This window comes from Myotis yumanensis, unplaced genomic scaffold (genome assembly GCF_028538775.1).
Source record: "Myotis yumanensis isolate MYYU_CA2020_CCGP unplaced genomic scaffold, mMyoYum1.0.hap1 SCAF_2, whole genome shotgun sequence".
NCBI lineage: Eukaryota > Metazoa > Chordata > Mammalia > Chiroptera > Vespertilionidae > Myotis > Myotis yumanensis.
This window is the reverse complement of record NW_027223753.1, coordinates 157,225,436-157,243,129: the sequence shown is the minus strand read 5'-3', so window position 1 is coordinate 157,243,129 and position 17,694 is coordinate 157,225,436. Positions and strand designations below refer to the sequence as shown.

General features: G+C 46.1%; 2 protein-coding genes across 3 annotated transcripts in view; both read right to left on the bottom strand.

Annotated features, from left to right (window-relative positions):
• PLA1A (phospholipase A1 member A) overlaps positions 1 to 17,694 on the bottom strand; it is a 39,373-nt gene continuing 21,679 nt past the window's right edge. Inside the window, exons 6-11 of one of the 2 annotated variants that reach the window (XM_070406254.1) lie at positions 16,539 to 16,628; positions 14,405 to 14,572; positions 12,926 to 13,015; positions 9,567 to 9,675; positions 1,235 to 1,399; positions 1 to 406 (exon numbers count right to left, since the gene is read on the bottom strand). In XM_070406254.1, coding sequence (XP_070262355.1) covers positions 322 to 406; positions 1,235 to 1,399; positions 9,567 to 9,675; positions 12,926 to 13,015; positions 14,405 to 14,572; positions 16,539 to 16,628 — 707 coding nt within the window. In that variant the 3' untranslated portion in view covers positions 1 to 321. Of the gene's footprint in view, positions 407 to 1,234; positions 1,400 to 9,562; positions 9,676 to 12,925; positions 13,016 to 14,404; positions 14,573 to 16,538; positions 16,629 to 17,694 lie in introns of those variants that run through there. The other variant, XM_070406255.1, reaches the window with a different exon arrangement.
• LOC139002168 (melanoma inhibitory activity protein 2-like) lies at positions 2,101 to 4,350 on the bottom strand. The gene is given in 2 exon segments (XM_070403563.1): positions 2,101 to 2,346; positions 2,349 to 4,350. Coding segments are annotated over 2 exon segments (2,070 nt in total). The 5' UTR covers positions 4,345 to 4,350; the 3' UTR covers positions 2,101 to 2,272.

Here is a 17,694-nt window from a genome sequence, read left to right as displayed (position 1 = left end):
TATTCCATGGAGTTTTATTTTTTATAAAAGCATTTTTCCTGTATATGTTTCTATTGTACAGAGCACAAGGACATGGGTAATTGCTCTTAAGTATGAGTAAGAAAGCGGAAATGATATTTATATAAGGCTCTTTAAATTGGCATGCAAATAAAGATAGCTCTATAAACTGAGTCATCTTTCCCTTCTAAGGTAGTAAATTTTGGGGGAAATAACCAAGAGTGTTGCCTTCATTCTTAGTAGTAGTGGCCTAGAATAAGTTGAAACCCCTCCCTCCCCGCCCCCGTCCCTACAATCCAGGGATATGTCCTGCCCAGGCTTTTACTATACACACATAATTTTAAGGTCACGAGAAACAGTCACACTTGCTTGTAAGTTCACTGGCTCAGGTAAGCAGACCGTCATTTTACTGCAAGAGAAAGGCAACAAGAAGGTATATGTTCAGGGCAGGTTCCTTTTGGTCAGGAGAGAGGACTAAGAGCTCTGTGTTTTAATGATGTCAGGTGAAAGAAGTCTACAATTGTCTACTATAGGAGCCTACTGTCCTCCAAAGGACCGGATGGTAGGACTAATACTATAAAGGCTAGAGGCAGGGTAAAGGGAACGGGGAGTCTCAATCCACACCCATGAATGTGACCAGTGGACACTAAGGAGGAGGAAAAATGCAATTAGAAATCTTTATTCTAATAAAATCTTATATAGAAATCAAATAAGATAGAGATAGAGATAGATAGATAGATAGATAGATAGATAAAGGTAAAATGGGATTTCTTATATTGCAGTGGGAATGAGGATTTAGAGTTCACCCTCTTTGGCTTCCTAACATTCCCAACCCAAGATAGCCCTGCAAGTGTGCCAGGAAAGCCTTGGGCTATTGTCATCTATGCATCAAAGAAGCAAATAGCCGAAACCGGTTTGGCTCAGTGGATAGAGCGTAGGCCTGCAGACTGAAAGGTCCCAGGTTTGATTCCGGTCAAGGGCATGTACCTGGGTTGCGGGCACATCCCCAGTAGGAGATGTGCAGGAGGCAGCTGGTCGATGTTTCTCTCTCTTCAATGTTTCTAACTCTCTATCTCTCTCTCCCTTCCTCTCTGTAAAAAATCAATAAAATATATTTTTTTTAAAAAAAAAAGAAGAAGCAAATCACTTATGATGAGATCAAACCTCAACAAGCATCCTATCGAAGGTCAGGATTGGTCCTATGGGTGTGCCTGGGGTAGGTGCATACTCGGCTTACTTGTCATTGACAGGCAAAGGAGCAGTGCAGAATTTCCCAACAATGATAGTCCGGTCCTTTCTCCAAAACTGGCGAGAAGCCTGTAACTTGAGATTCACTTGGTGTATCTGGCACTGAGGAGTGGGGTGAGCTAGGACTCCTCTCCCCTGAAGTTTCTGTTTCGGTCTACAAGGGAAAGGGAGAGTAATTATGTAGCACTTTTGACCTTGCTGCCCTTGGTCCTTATGAGGTTCTGCTGGTAGCATTGCTTAGCTGTGATGCACAAGGGTCAGCTCCATGAAGGTGGGGACCATGGTCTTTTGTATCACTCCAACAAATCCTTCTGCCCATACCCACAGTTTTGAACATGACTCAAAAAAATATTTATTCTGTGGTGTTTTTTTAAGTAAACAAGTGGACACTGCAGCAAAATAGTAGCCCTTGGATTTTCACATCTGAAAAATGTCCCTCGTTCTTAGATTCCTAGTTGGAAAAGATCTACACTTTCAGATTTACCAGTCTTGCATTAAAGCCCACTTTTAGGGCATTCAGGTCAAAGGATTTTGTGTGAGGACTACTCCACTCTTTTTTTCTTTAATGAAAAAAAACCTAGCTGATTCTATTATTATAGTCTATGCCAAGCAAATATTTAAATCAATTAAAATTTACTTAATTAAGCATAAAGTTATTTTCACATTTGTCTATAACAATAGGAAATACAATTCTTGGCATAAAGACATAGCCTTTGGAATTTAAAACATCCCCAACTACAAGATCACATATAGGAAACTCCCATTATTGTTTATGTGATAGTGGATTTGTTAGTCAAATTAAAATAATTACATTGTGTAGAATAAATAAAATAGAAATAATTGATTAGATTCACATTTAAATAATCTTTATTTATAAAATACTATCCTGAGAATGTATCCATTAAGCTCCAATTTGAGCATAAGTATAATCACTTAAGTAACAGCTGTACTTAAACTGAAAATGGAAGAAGCCAAAATTACTTTTGGAGACCAAAACTATTGTCGAGGCTCTTGTGTTTCTGGTTGTTCATTCAGTAGTAGGCTCACTTGAAGGCAGAATCGACACTGATGGGTACTTACTTCTTTCAGGATGTGGTGGTAAAATCCAGCTCTAGGGAGAAGATAATGAGGAAAAGCTCTTGGTGAATAGACATTCCTCATTGCCAACGGAGGAGGTGGTGGACCAGAAAAGTCCCTTGGAGGAAAATAATCACGGGAAGCTCCATACATGCTTCCTGGAAGTAGAGGAGAAGGAGGACCTCGTCTCATGTAGGGGCCCCTTGCATCCATTGGAAACAATGAACCTCTGATTGGAGGATCAACGCCAGGGCCAGTTACTTTACTTTTGGTGGGGAGAGATGCATCAGGCATATTTAAATTACCAAGATGATCTTTGCTATCATTTCCACTGGATTCCATTTTGGAAGACATTGACCCATCTGGCATATTAAAACTTCTGTGTTCTGCTGGTCCAGATGGCCTACCAATATTAGCATAAAATCTGTCTTGCCTATGTAGCGGAAGAGCTGGATCAGGATAAGGTTGGCCTGATGGAGGAATTATCATCCTATGATCCTGTTCCCATGGAGGTGAAAGGGACCCAGTGTCAGAAGGTTCCCTGTGAAGATGAGTTAACTTATCAGAGCTTGATTCTCCTCTTTCATTAGTAATCTGATGGTCCTGAGGATTCCCTGGGCCTCTTAAGTCTCTCCTCCTGCCCCCTGGAAGCAAAGGTGAGAGTCTGAGTGGGCCTTCCAACAAAGTTGGAAGAGAGAGAAAAGCTCTTGTTTCAGATGACGGTTGACCCCATGGTGACAGACCATATGGGGAATGCTCTCTGCAAAATGCTGTATTTGGAGCATCAAGTGCATACAGGTCTTTTTCTAAAAGTTCAAATTTAAGCTCTGTTTCAGTTAATTTCTGTCTGAGGTAAAAATTTTCTTTCTTTAAATCACTGAGATTTCTTTCAGCAGTCCAAGCTGCCAACCAATTATCATGGGCTTTTTTTTCATGGGAAATAATCTGCCCTTGATAAGAATGAATGGTTCTCTCTAATTCTTCTTCAAGATCTTTGGCTCGCTTTCTATAGGTCTCTAGATCTTCGGTTGCATGGGTGATCTTTTCATCTCCTTTAGAACGTTTTTTCTCTTTCTCTAGCCGGTAATTTTCTCCTACCGTTAACTTCCTGTTAAGTATCTTTTCATTTTCTTGATACATTTCAGTCATTACTTTAAGTTTGTGCTGAAGCTTTTGATTCTCATTTTCAAGATGTTCATTTTCTGACTGCAAAGAAGTGTGTTCGGCCTGGAGACTTTTAATACACTCTATAAGCTCTCCCTTTGTTTTATCTACTTCAGTTAATTGGGTGTTTATTTGGTTTCTTTCGCCTTCTAGGGTTTTCAAATAAGCCTTTAACTTAGCAGTATGAATCAGCTTCTTCAAATCTCCTTTTGGTTGATTACCTGAGAGCACGCTATTTTCTGAATCACTCATTTCCGATTCCAAGTTCTCATCCCTGTCGTCTTCTCCAAGCACTGCAGTCCAGTCTCGCATCTTTAGCAAGTATTCAGTCAGAGATCTGATCTGATTTTCTTTGTCACATAAAACTTGTTTTGCATATATTTTGGAGTCTTCAAATGTTATTTTCTGTTCATTAAGTTCACTTACTTGTTCTTCCCATTCTTCAGCTTCTTGTAGAAGCTGTTTCTGGCTTTCCTGAAGTTGGGAACTTTCACTCAAAGTATCTTTTATGGCTATTTTAAGTAGCTCTTCATTCATTTGAAATATTTTGAAGGTGGTTTTGGCTTCAGCTACTTGTGATTTGAGTAATTTTGATTCATCTTCTAAGGACTGTATCCTTTTGGAAATATCCACCATCAACCCATCTTGTTCGGATTTCTCTTCCTTTAACTCTTTTGTTAGGAAGAGTATTTTATCCCCAAATTCGGATTTGGAACTGTTCAGCTTTCCACAGATTGCCTCCAAACTTCGAGTTTCTGTCGGCTCCTCCTCGAAGCTGGAATCCTGTAATGACTCGAAGCCTTCACACTCTTTTTCTCCGAGGCTGCATTTTTCAAGTGGTTTACAGTCTTCTTCCATCCGTGTAGAAAGTTCCACGGCACGCTTTTCCTCCTTCCACATAAAGCCGGCTTCTAATCCAACAGAAACTCACCCACAAACACAGCAAGAAGAAAAAATCCGACCACGGCTGCACAAATCAGCAATTCCCATAGAAAACCATAGGGGTGAGGGCGTTTTCCCCCTCATATCTTCGGGCAATGCTGCCTAGCCCTGCCTGGCGTTGCCAGGACCAGCCCCAGGGGCGCGGAGGGGCGGTCCGGGCTCCTACAGGCGCCCAGGCTGCCTCGGGCTCCCAGGCCGGAACCAGGGCCTGGCTGAGCCACAATCAACAGCAGAGAATGCGGAGCTTCCGCACGTCACCCGAACCGGACCACTGCGGAGCCGACCGCAGGGGGGGCCTGGGGAGAACCGCGCCCACAGGCCTCCTGGGCTCCTCCGTGGCGCCACGCTGCCCGCTGAGAACCCTCGGCTGCTACTTAGGCTTTGCGCCCCGATGATCCGAGGGACCAAGCCCATCCCGCAAGAGCCCGCGCCTTGCCCTCCCCTCGCCACCCGACCCCTCGTTTTGGTTTGGGCCAGGCCCAGGGTGGGAGGCTGGGCGAGGGACGCAGTGAAGGTCCCCTCCTTCTTGGGGAGATTCCTAGACGCGTCCTGGGAGCTCGCTCTTAATGAAACGGGCTCGGGGCTGCGAAAATGGGCTTCGGGCGCAGGCGCCGAGCTGTGGCGGGGGCCGCCGAGTGCAGGTGATGAGGGCTTGGGGCCAGGACTCCCCTCCCCCATCGATGGCCATGGGCAGCGAGGCTTCCCCTGGATCTCAGCGAGGCTTCCCGTCACAGCCCCCCAAGAGCCGCTATCTGCACCCCTCGGCAGCCCTGACGGCAGTGTACCCCGCGGAACCCGCCGGTCCAGGAAAACCCGCTGCCGCCGTCATTGCAGTTAGAAAATGCGAGGACTGCTCTATTTTAGACCGAGTATGAATGTGTGGGTGGGAAGAAACAAAAATCAGGTCTGGGAACTAGGCAGAGCTGGGGTGAGAGCCAGGTTTCGTCTTTTCCCAGCTGGAGCCCTAGGTGTGAACCCGGCTCTCCCGCCGGCCGTGAGCTGGAAGCACAGGGTTTGCTGGTGTTGAAGCCCGGAGGGTCTGAGCGAACACGGGATCCAGGACTCTCCCAACCCGCCCCCTTGGCCTTGCCCTGATTGCCCGCCGGTTTGCAAGATTCAGGCATCACTTTGGACTCGTGTCCTGAGACAACGAAGGAGAGAGGAGTATGCAGTGACCAACCTAGAGAAGCGCCCCAGAAAGGGCCACAGGACCCTGGGCAAAAGCAGGACCCCGTGTGGAGAAGCCACCTGCCAAGCAGCACAGGCTTGGCACTGGCCAGGCCCACCCGCAGAGCCAGGAGGGCCCCAGGTGCCTCCTGTGCTCTGGTCGGGTTGCCTTTCAGTCCTCTCTGGGCTCTCGGGCAGAAGGTGGGTGAGGCCAGGCCTGGCTCAGCAGCAAGGTTTCCTTTTCATTTCTGGCCTCCACAGAGATGAAATGTCTTCTTTGTCTATTTTTCAACCCAGGGTTAGTCATTTAGTTTGTTCTCCCCTTCTGAGGAAGATCCAGTATAACGGTTGTATAAAAGTTGTTCCTGTTGTTTTACACTAGAGGCCCAGTGCATGAAAATTCATGCACTGGAGTGGGGGGGGTCCCTCAGCCCGGCCTGCCCCCTCTCACAGTCTGAGAGCCCTTAGGGGCGGGAGGTGACCTGGCGATCAGGGGAAGGTAAGCCCCAACACACCTCTGCTGCTGCCACTGCCGGCAGCGCAAGCCTCGGCCAGCCTGGTTATCTGAGCCTCGGGCGGCCCTGGGTGGCTGGGCAGCCACTATCTGAGGCTTGTCTGTGCCTCAGACTGGCCCTGGGCACCTGGGGGGCTGAGGGGACTGGGGGATGCCCGGCCTTGCCACACTCTTGCCACCCCAGCGGGGCTGAGGGGACTGGGCACCACCATCTTGTGGCTGTGGGCACCACCATCTTTGAGGGCGTGGCAGTCAGTTAGCATATTCCCTCCTTAATGGCTATGGGTGCTGCCATCTTTGAGGGCGGGACAGTCAATTAGCATATTCTCTCCTTATTGGCTGTGGGCACTGCCATCTTTGAGGGCAGGGCAGTCAATTAGCATATTTCCTCCTTATAGGCTGTGGGCACTGCCATCTTTGAGGGCAGGACAGTCAATTAGCATATTCCCTCCTTATTGGCTGTGGGCGCCGCCATCTTTGCCATGGCGAGAGGGTCAATTAGCATATTCTGTCTTTATTAGATAGGATGTGGGAAGTGTTTTTGAAATATTTAATGTTCACTGGAAGAAGCTGCTTGGATGGAGGAGCTTGCAAACTAGAAGTATGAAGGATGCTGTGAGTGGCTGGGGACTAGGCCCAGGTAAATTCTCTTATTAGAAGGAAATTTGGGGGTTTCACAAAATTACAGAAAGTTGGGGAAAGACCATCCACAGGCCCCTTCCCCCCACCTTTTTTTCAATTTCTGTTCTGCAAGAAAACAAAAACACCAAGGAATTTAAGGTAATCATGTTCTGAGAGTTGGGGAACTGTTTTTCTGCCAGGGGCCGTTTGAATATTTATAACATCATTCTTGGGCCTGACAAAATTATCAACAATCAGCCTGCTGTGTTTGGTCAAATGTTTCACTAACTCACCCCTAATGCCTTGGCAGGCCCAGACCAAATGGTTTCCCGGGCCTTATAATACTAGTGGGCTGGGCGTTCCCCGCCCCTGCTTTAAAAGTATACCTGTTGGAAGATAGTCAATAATATTGTAATACCTATGTGTGGTGTCCCATGGGTACTAGATTTATTGGGCTGATCACTTTGTAATTATATAAATGTCAAATCTCATTGGTTTGCACACCTGAAACTAATATAATATTGTACGACAACTGTAATTGAAAAATAAAAGGTTATTTAAAAAAAAAAAAAAAGTATAGCTATTGAGCCAATGCCCAGAGATTCTGCTCAGATTGTTCTGGGGTGGAGCTTAGCAGCAGTATTTTTCAAAGCTCTACAGGTGGCTCTAATGTGCAGCCAGAGTTGTGTGTCACTGTTACAGAGTTAAATCCCTTCTGTTGGACTACCAACGGGCTGGAGAGGTGACAAAAACACCCCTCTAGAAGGAACACACCTTTGAAGTGATCTGAAGAAGAAAAGCCACAATCTACAGGGCTCAGCTAGGCACCTGGAGATCTGATTGGGGTCCTGACTGCCGGCCATGTTCATGGTGCAGCCTTGGTGAGCTGTACCCTGGCTGTCACAGGCTGTTTTGGGGCCGAGAAGTCCTGCTCCTTCCAGCAGAGACTTGTCTTCCCTGAAAGCACAGTTAATGTGCAGCCCTGCAGCCTGAGAAATGTTTTCAAACCCGAAACTGATCTGGTCACACTCCTGTTTAAAACTCCCAGTGGCTCCCCAACCTGGATCTCAGGATAAAACCAAAATCTTTAACCTTCAGGGCCTTGCTTGGAGTGGCCCTGACTTGCCCTTCCAGCCTCCTCACATGGGGCCTTCACCCCCTCCTGTCCCCTCCCAGGGTCATAGTCTCACTAATCCTGACCTGAGCAACTCCTGAGAATCTTAAATCTCTACTCAACCCTGGCTGGTTTGGTTCAGTGGGTAGAGTGTTGGTCTGCGGACTGAAGGACCCCAGGTTCAATTTCCGGTCAAGGCACATGCCTGGGTTGCAGGCTTGATCCCCAGTGTGGGGCATGCAGGAGGCAGCCAATCAATGATTGTATCTCATCATTGATGTTTCTTTTTCTTTTTTTAAAAAAATATATTTTATTGATTTTTGTACAGAGAGGAAGGGAGAAGGATAGAGAGTTAGAAACATCGATGAGAGAGAAACATAGATCAGCCGCCTCCTGCACACCCCCTACTGGGGATGTCCCCACAACCAAGGTACATGCCCTTGACCAGAATCAAACCTGGGACCCTTCAGTCCACAGGCCAACGCTCTATCCACTGAGCCAAACCGGTTAGGGCATCATTGATGTTTCTATGTCTCCCTCTCCCTTCCTCTCTGAAATCAATAAAAAAATAAATAAATCTCTACTCAAATATCATGTCCTCACACGTGGTCAAGTGTCACTTTACATGTTTACATAGCATCTGGCCTTGTTGACAGTTGTGCACTTCTACCCTGGTATGTGCGCACACTGGTCGTTTTCCCATTTGTGTGCTTTCCATTCTCCTGCAAATCATATTTCTCAGGCTCCTCTGCCAGCAGGTTCCAGGGAGAATCTAGCTCAGTTCTGTGCTCTGCCAACACTGCCCTGACTTTGTCCCTCTAGCCCTGGGGTGAGATGGCTCCTCCTCTGGCTGATTTCTGCATTGCCTCCCTTCCTTTTGGGTTTTCAGCTCTCCCAACACATTCATAATCAGCTCCCTGAGTTAAATCCCTTTTATTGGACCACCTGGCTTGGGTCTGGTTCCCATACTGGACCCTAACTGAGATGCTGTTTTATCTGATGAGTGAGTGTCTTACTCATTTGTGAGTAACCAACCAATTGCTTTTTGAAGAAGCACGCACTGCTGAGGTCCTTTTCCCTGCCTGGCTTGTGATGTCTTAGAGTTGAGGTCCTCTGGTCCCAACCAGCTGCTAGGCCCAGGTGTGACCACAAAGGAAGGAAACACTCAGCCCTTGTTCCAGTAACTGGCACCATCCAGCATCAAGCCTGCTGGCCCTCCCTTTGCATTCATTTGCTGCCTGACACTGCCTGCAATTCTGCTCCGGTAACTTACCCAGTGCTGCTCCCCTACTCAGGAGTGGGTGCTTCCCAGGCTCCGGCCTGCCCTTCCTAATGGCTGAAGCCCTCCTACTTTTGACATCCCTGATGCCCCCTCCTGGATACCTGCCCGCTGCTTCCTGACAGGGACACAATTTCTATGTTTTTATCACCTGTTGGGGCACCCCATCACTGCTGCCTGCCTGCCTCATCTGCTCCTGTCTGAATGCAATATGCTTGAACCCAGTATTGACCCTGAACCTAAGATAGTTGCCCAGTATGTGTTTGTGGTAGATTCTGCCCTCACCCCCGGCCCCAGCCCAGTGGGCTGGGCTGACTTACCAATGATGACACAGTGCCTGTCTTGGGATGTGTGTGTGTGTGTGTGTGTGTGTGTGTGTGTGTGTAAAATAAAACTATGTCCTAAGGAGAGAAGCCAGCCAGCCGTGAGGGACACTTACTTACATGGTGATCTTGCCTGAGGAGGTGGCATTGCTGCTAAAGAAGGTGACCACGATATGGGTGTCCTTGTTTCTTGGCTCCTGCAAGTTAAACTCCACAAGGCTGTGATGCGCTAGGAAACCAAAGTAGAGCAGACAAGTGAGCTAGGGGTTGGTGGGTGCCATGCCCAAAAAGCCCCCAGGAGAGCACAGCAGTGCGATTAGAAATCTCAGCCCTACCTCTTCGTAGCTGTGTGACCTGGAGCAGATTACCTGTCACTGCAGATCCTCAGCTTCTTCGAGTGTAAATTGAGGAAAATAAAAGAGATCCCTCACAGATCTCAATGAGAATGAAATGAGTGACTACATATAAAGTCCATAGACAGTGCCTGTGCCTCAGAAGCATTCAATCCATGTTAGTTTTTATTATTACTTGTAATGCTAGAATGTCCCACTCTACTGTTTGGTGACGTTATCTGGTCGTGTGATTTTAAAAGAACCAAAAGGAGTATCTCTTACACTAAATAATTAAATCATAAATATAGTAACGCCCCTCCCCAACCCCACCATTCATGTACACAGTGTCAGGGAGCACACTGTGTGCAGGAGATGACTATTTCCCTCCCTGTGGCAGAGGGTGCCTATGTGGCATCTCCCCCCACCAGGCAGCATGGTCACGGGGGCTCTCAAGGCTGGTGTCATTGACACGGACTGTGTGAGGTGCCTGGCTCACGGCAATACCCCTGTCTAAGTCACTGAACCTGCTAGAACCTGCTGTCCCTCTGGCAGGAGAGGTTAAGGAGTGCAGCCTCCCTAACACCCCACTATTTTCTTATTAAGAGGTAGGCCCATCTGGCGGCATTTTGTAGTAACTTTGGTCTTGGAACATTTTCACAGACTCCTTTGGCGATTGGGACATAGCTGGAGAAGCAGTCCTTCCCCTTTCCCCTGCCTGTGGTTCCTCCAGGCTCATGGGGTTAGTGACAGGACTCAGGAGAGATGCCAAGATGCCAAGAACTCACCAGAAGACAGCACTACATGCTCTCCCCACCCCCATACACACACTCAAGAAGGTGCCACACCCCTGCCATCTCTCTTTCTCATTTGTTTACTATGGGATATAGATTGTTACAGTGATGGACAAGGTTGAACTGAAGTGGATAATTGTGATGTGAGAAAATAAAAGCTAACTTACATGAGCCTTAGGAATTTAATTATACCACTTCTTTGCCAGAAGTCATCATTGATCAAGAAAGTTTCCTAAGGTTCTGCTTCTCCCTGCTCTACATTATCTGGAAGGCCCAGGAGGACCAGGTCTGCTAACGTTGGGTCAGTGGGAACCAATTTGCACAGGAGTATGACATGGGAAGCAGCACACAGAGCCCTGGATGGTTGATCAAGAGACTGGATACAAGGCCCGGCCCTGCTGCTTACCTGCTGTGTTGCCTTGTCTAAGTCACTGAACCTCTCTGTGCTTCATCTGTAAACAATCACTCCAGCATCACCTCATAGAACATGATGAGAATTAGGTAATAGAGAAAAGGTTCTTCTCTATTACCTCATTCATCTTATCTAGAGAAGATTGTTCTGCCCTGCTGGTGCAGGCCTGGCAGGGATATAGGGTGATCCCTGTCCTGGTAAGCACTGCTGAGCCCAGCCCAGTGCCGTGATGGCCTGGGAGTGGGTGAGAACAGGGAGCTGCCAGCTGCCAGCACCACCTGCACTATGGAAGGTCCCAGCTTGAACACTCAGAACAGAAGCCTCAAAGCACAAAGGCAAACAGGTTTTCCTGAACAGACAGGACCATGCTTCTGGGGGCATTGGGAGGAGGTCTCACAACAAATTTAAAACAGAAAAATTATGGCTACATGAATCTGCCTCAGTAGCAACCTTCAAATGCCTGTAATCTCCATATGCTCCCTGTGCAGACAGGGAGGAGCCAGTTCAGGTGGCCCGGAAGCTGCCTGGGAAATAGAACTGGACATCTGCTCCCCACAGCACTGCCTCCACCGCTGGACTAAGCATCCTCCTTCAGGCTGACCTCCAAGGGGTGCTGAGGACAGATGAGTAGCTGAGAAATACAGCTGTAAAGAGCAGGTTCTCAGAAGAGGAGCAAAGAAACAAGTGTGGAGGCAGGTGGCATAGGAAGAGTATAGATTTTGGAGTCAGAAGGCCTAGAGTTGATTCCTGACTTTTTCACCCAGCTATGTAGCCTTGGGCAATCACTCAGTCTCTCAGAGCCTCCCTTTCCTCACACCTACCTCTCAGAGTTGGTTTATCAAGGGAGCTAATACATGTGAAAAGCCCATAGTTAACTCTTGTAACCTACTTTGTTCCTAACAGGGAGCCATGAATTCTCTCTGGAATGAAATTGGAAACACCTGCATCTACTTTCGCAAATTGTCTGATTGATAAAGAGAAGGGAATTATTATCGGGTTCTAGTCACTGAGTTACTAACTTTCTATATACTATTTTATCTGTGTAATTGGTTCTTCAAAGTAGATACAGTACAATTATTGTTCCCACTTTCTACATAAGGATATAGAAGTTCAGAAAGATTAAGTAACTTACTCCTGGTCACACAGTTGGCGAGTGGAGAAGTTGAGATTCAAATCCTGGTCTGTAAGACCACAGAGTCTGAACTTTGATCTCCCAATCACACCGCACCAGACCTTCTAGTACCAGTAAGGTATGGCCACAAAGATCCCTCCAGTAGATCAGAAAATCAGTTAGAATTAGAATTAGGATGATAAATTTATCATCCTAACCCAGCCTACTTCTGTTCTGTGCACACAATAAACCAGACGAGATCCCAGGATAAAAACACAAACCAGGAAGTGGAGTCACCCTAGTTAAGATGCAAATCATATAGGGAAAGATGATGTTTCAGCCTACAATGTAATTCATAGGTTCTAAGGCACACTTTTCTCTCACATTTAACATCTTTATCATCACTGGCACCTTAGCTTCAATGAAATGCTAAGGTTAGAAGCAACAGTGGACAGTTGGGATCTATGAATGGGCATCAACTGCAGGAAGGAAGAAGCCAGAAGTACATTCGAATACCACTCTAGAGAGAGCCCACACTGGAGGGGCAGATTTGGGGGTAGCTGAGGTGGGGGACTAGGATCAGTATATAAATAGGAAGATGCTCCCAAGTCCTCACCCTTAGTAGAGAAATGGGTTAAACTGGCTCTGAAAGTTCTGGTTCTAACTGAGACCGGTAGTGGCTGTACCGCACCCCTCCCATGACATCTTTGCCCCAGTCCTTCACCTCCCACCTTGGCTACCAAACTGGGCTGGACACAGCCCAAGCCAGAGCCCTGGACTCTGCTGGACAGCACACTGGCAGACCTGAGCTGTGCATTTTATCCCCAACTCACCACAGTACGGAGCCCTGGAAGTGGTCAGGAGGTAGACTTTCACTTCCTTGGGAAGTGGCTCTATCTTGACACCACCTTGTTCCACCAGCCCTAGAAGTCAAGAAACAAAGACAGCAGAGTCCTGAGACAGCCATTTCAGAGTCCGTGGCATCCAGCCACACATTGATTAATTCATGCACCTATTCATTCTGCAAGCAACCACACTGCATGCTCATTACATGCCATGCCCTATGGTGAGTCCCAGGATACATGCAACTCAGACCAGCTGCGGATAAACACACAAGTAAACAGGAAGTTTAGATCACCTGGCCCATTCTCAGGAGGTATTTCTAAGAAATTTGAAATTATGACTCCAACTTGCAAAACAATCTACATGACAGTTGTTTAATGGCATTTACCTCCTGGGTAGTAGGAACACAGGAAATATTTGAGCTGAATAGTGGTTGACAAGTAGGGAAGGGCATTCTGGGCCGAGAGTACAGTTTCAACAAAGGCACAAAGAGTAAGGAAACATACAATGCTCTTGGGAGTACAGTAGTTAGCATCCCCGGGATGTGCCATGTCAGTGAAAGTGTAGTGAGAGATGAGGCTGTTGTGAGAGAAGTGGTTGTTACACCAGCCAGTCTGTCACATCTGAGGGAAATCATGACATATGCCCAACAAATAGGCAGTAATATTGATTTGCTTTATTGTGGGAAGCTAGCCTTACTTCACCATTTTGTCAAGATGAAATCAATTTCAGTCATGTGAGCAATGCCAGGCTGTTGTAGCACTGAGCTAGGGGTGGGAAGTGGGAGAGAGAGAAAGGGGAGGGAACCATTTACACTCCCCAGAGTTTTTCCCGAAGCTCTTCATTCTGGAAGATAACCCCAGGATGTTTTCAGCAATGATCTGCACAGGTGAGGCAACACCAGATCCCTCAGCCTTTCCTGAGCCCTTCTCCTCAGAATGGCCTGGATCATCCAGGAACGTGCCTGAGCCGGCCAGCAATTAGGCACCCCTCCAGCTGGCACATGGCCACCACAGACTCACACCTTTAAATTGGGCCATGTGTGCCAATCTTGGGGACTTCTCCCACAGCACCTTGATTTAGGGACTACCAGGAATTCAAGAATGGCTGGACCAACTCAAAAGACCTTTGTCCAGCATCCAGTTTACAAGTGGAGTCAGAGGCTCTGGAATATAGCAATGTTTCTAGAGAGCATCCTGAGGCCGGTCCTGCAGGGGATGGGCTGTGTGCATGTTAAGGGGGTGTGCAGGGTGAGTATGGGATCGGGCAGCAGTACAGAGAGTGAGGGATGGGACACAAGGCCAAATGACATCCTCCAGGTTAAAAGAGGCTGAACACCCCATTGATTAAGTTTTCTTTATCACAGTTGGGTAGATTTCTTGACCGTTGATCAGGACTTAGAGCAGTGACAACTAGCAATACTTGGACTTCCCCCAAATTGTCAAAGAAAACAAAGAGGTAGCATTTACCGATCCTTGGACAGGAAAGCAGAAAAGGATTAAAACAATCCAGACAGTGTCCAGCAAGGAAGGCCTTGTAGCTAGCACAGGGAAAGGCCATCAGAGGACAGAGATTCTCCAGGGCGCTGATGTAGAGGTCCACAGCCCTCATATGATCACAGATCAGATAACTATAGCCTGAACAGGGCAAAGAAACACAACCACATTTTCAATGAGAGGCAAAGGGAAACTCTCTCATGCTTCTTACCATAACTCTATTGACTTTTCTATTCCCGTAAGCTATGGATACATAGGATGTCCCCTGAGCCACATTTAAAGAATATGAATAGGCATGGTTACTGCATTCTTTCTTTCCCTTTTCATTTTACAAAGATACCTATACTTAATCTATGGGAAAAATTGTTGAATTTGAGACCCATTCTTCTGTGATCATGTTAATTCTCTTTTAGAAAATGAGAGCATACAGACTTGGCAATTCTAATCCCACTTCTCAAAATGGATATCTTGTCAGCACATTTTACCTTCATCATCACTCACACAACCAATTTTTTACCAAAAACAATTACAATCTCATTAAACCCAACCCAGTAACAAGACTATCAAAGGAGTCAGTAGCAAGCAGTTCATAGTCACCCTCTGAAGCCAATGTGCTGGGGTTCACCTGGCCAACTGACTGATATGCTCACTTTGCCAAATGTCCCAATTTATCAAAGACTCGGTTTTCTATTGTTATTGTTTACTATTTAAAATTTTGCAGAAATTTATATTGGATGAATTGGCTGGGGCTAAGAGGTCTGTAGTTTGCCAAAATTTTAGGGTTCAGGCATCTTCAAATCTCCCTTCATCTTGGGACACCACCCCTCCAACCCTGAAATCAGCAACCAAGTTTAGCTGTGTGCTGATTCCCCGCTTCCCCTGCCCCCGGTTGGGATGCTCTATGGCCAACCTCCTTCTAGCTGCAACAGGGAGCTGGGAGAGACAAACTAAATCCTTCTCAAACTATGCTATGAAGAATAAATGAGAGGTGGCCAACTAAATGCCATAGAAATTTTCAAAAGCCATTAAAACCATACTATCCCATCTGATCAAAATTGCCGGGAAATATATAAGTTGGAAAATCAGTAAATTTGATTAGTAGTTATTCAATACAATGGTCAAAATAATCCTTAAAATGAAAATGTCAAAAATTTGGTAAAGCAGGAAGAAACTAAAAAGATAGTCAACATGCCGAAACCGGTTTGGCTCAGTGGATAGAGCGTCGGCCTGCGGACTGAAAGGTCCTGGGTTCGATTCCGGTCAAGGGCATGTACCTGGGTTGCGGGCACATCCCCAGTGGAAAATGTGCAGGAGGCAGCTGATCGATGTTTCTCTCTCATCGATGTTTCTAACTCTCTATCTCTCTCCCTTCCTCTCTGTAGGAAATCAATAAAATATATTAAAAAAAAAAAGATAGTCAACAGAAATGAGGATAAAATTCCTATATGAAATGCTGATAGTTTGACTATATTCATAAGAAGAATATAAGAAGACTAAACAACCCTTAATACTTAACTTTTGACAAATTTAATGTTTTTAAAATGCTAAGAATATATTCAATGAATATGTGTATATTCAAAAATAACATTCATAAAAATATACTTAGAAGAGAAGAAATGTATGTTTATTGATGTACTCAAGAAGATTATCTTGAGAAGAGTTTTGGAGGACTGTTAAATTTAGTAAGTTTGGGAATATGGTCACTCGGTGAATTGATCCTTCGGCTACCTAGCTTTGGGCATGTTGGTCTACTTCTTCCACAACTACGTCTATAAAGGATGTAGCTAGTGTGGACTCTTGCCACAAAGCAGGACCCAAGAAGAATAGAGATTATTGCCTTGAGTGATGTCATATCATGGCAGTGCCTAAGAAGTGGGGAGGGCAGTGTATGTATGGGGGAGGCTTTCAATTTTAGTCACTTCTCCTCAGAATTCCTGGGCTCCAAAGACATCCATTCAATGAGTGCTCAGTAAGACATTATGGGACATAGCAAAGGATACTGGAAGGAAGACCTTCCGTGGCCCACACTAGCAGACTCAACACAAAGGGTATTGGTGACTTCTGGCCTCTGGGGAAGCCAAACACCTGCTCTCTGAGGCTTTCTGACCTGCATGAATGAAGGTGGGACACCCAGGTTGGTCTTGGCCTCCGTTGACAAAGTAGTCCACATGTCCAACAGGAATTCGAATACCCAAGTCTGAAAGGAGGCAGAAGCCCGTTACCGTCTTACTGCGGGGGCATAGTGCCCAGGTCCCATAGCAGAGTCCACTGGCAGCAGAGCCTGAGGTGTGACCTTGTGAGCCCACCTACTCTGTGTTCTGAATGAGCACCCACCTCACTCCTACATGCTATGAGAATGCAGGACTAACCCTTACGTTTCTAAAGAGGGTTTTCTGAAAGGAAACACAAAATAAATTTATAAGATGCTCATATTTGCCTAATGAAAATCAAGAAAACTATCCCTTAACATAAGTTTTAATAAATCAGTAAGTGTTATAAGCTTGGTAAGTTTCCTTGTGGAATAGTTTCTATTTTATTTCAGGCAATAGTTCAGATATATATGTTTGGGGCCACATTTGCACATTCTCCCACATATTTTTGTGCTCTCCTGATGGAGCAGAAATATGACCTGGCTATAGAGAGAGGAGTTTGAGAGACTATACACCTCATTTCATCATCATGACCACGTCTGATCCCTCAGACTGGGTCGGATCCAGCTACTAAAGACACAAATGTTCTCCATATCATCTATCACTGTAAGCAATTGATTGTGTATTATTTGTTTAATACCATCTATCCAGGTATTAAGCAATGACCTAGGAGTTATTCTTGATTCCTTCCTTTCTTTCATTCCCTACATTTATCCGATCACCTGACTGGTCAGCTCAAAATATATTTTGAATCTTTCTATTTCTCTCTGTCTCTACTGCCACCACCCTTGCCACCATCATCTCTCACCATCGCCTCTCAGCCTTACTGCAAACACCCTCTAATGTGCCTCCAGGCTTCTCTTAATGCTCCCCTGCAAGTCCATTCTCTGCATAGTAGCCACAATAACCTTTTAAGGATATTCAATCACCGCCCTATTTTCACTGATCATACAAGAATAATTTAAACTCCTTGCCATGGCAAGCTGGTTCTGCTTCCTCCTCTTCAACCTCCCTCAGTGCCTCACTCACTGCACTTTGCCCTGCCCCCACCCATATTCAGGCTTTCATTTTGGCCATCTTCTCTAACTAAATTGGTCTTCTCCCAGCTCTTCT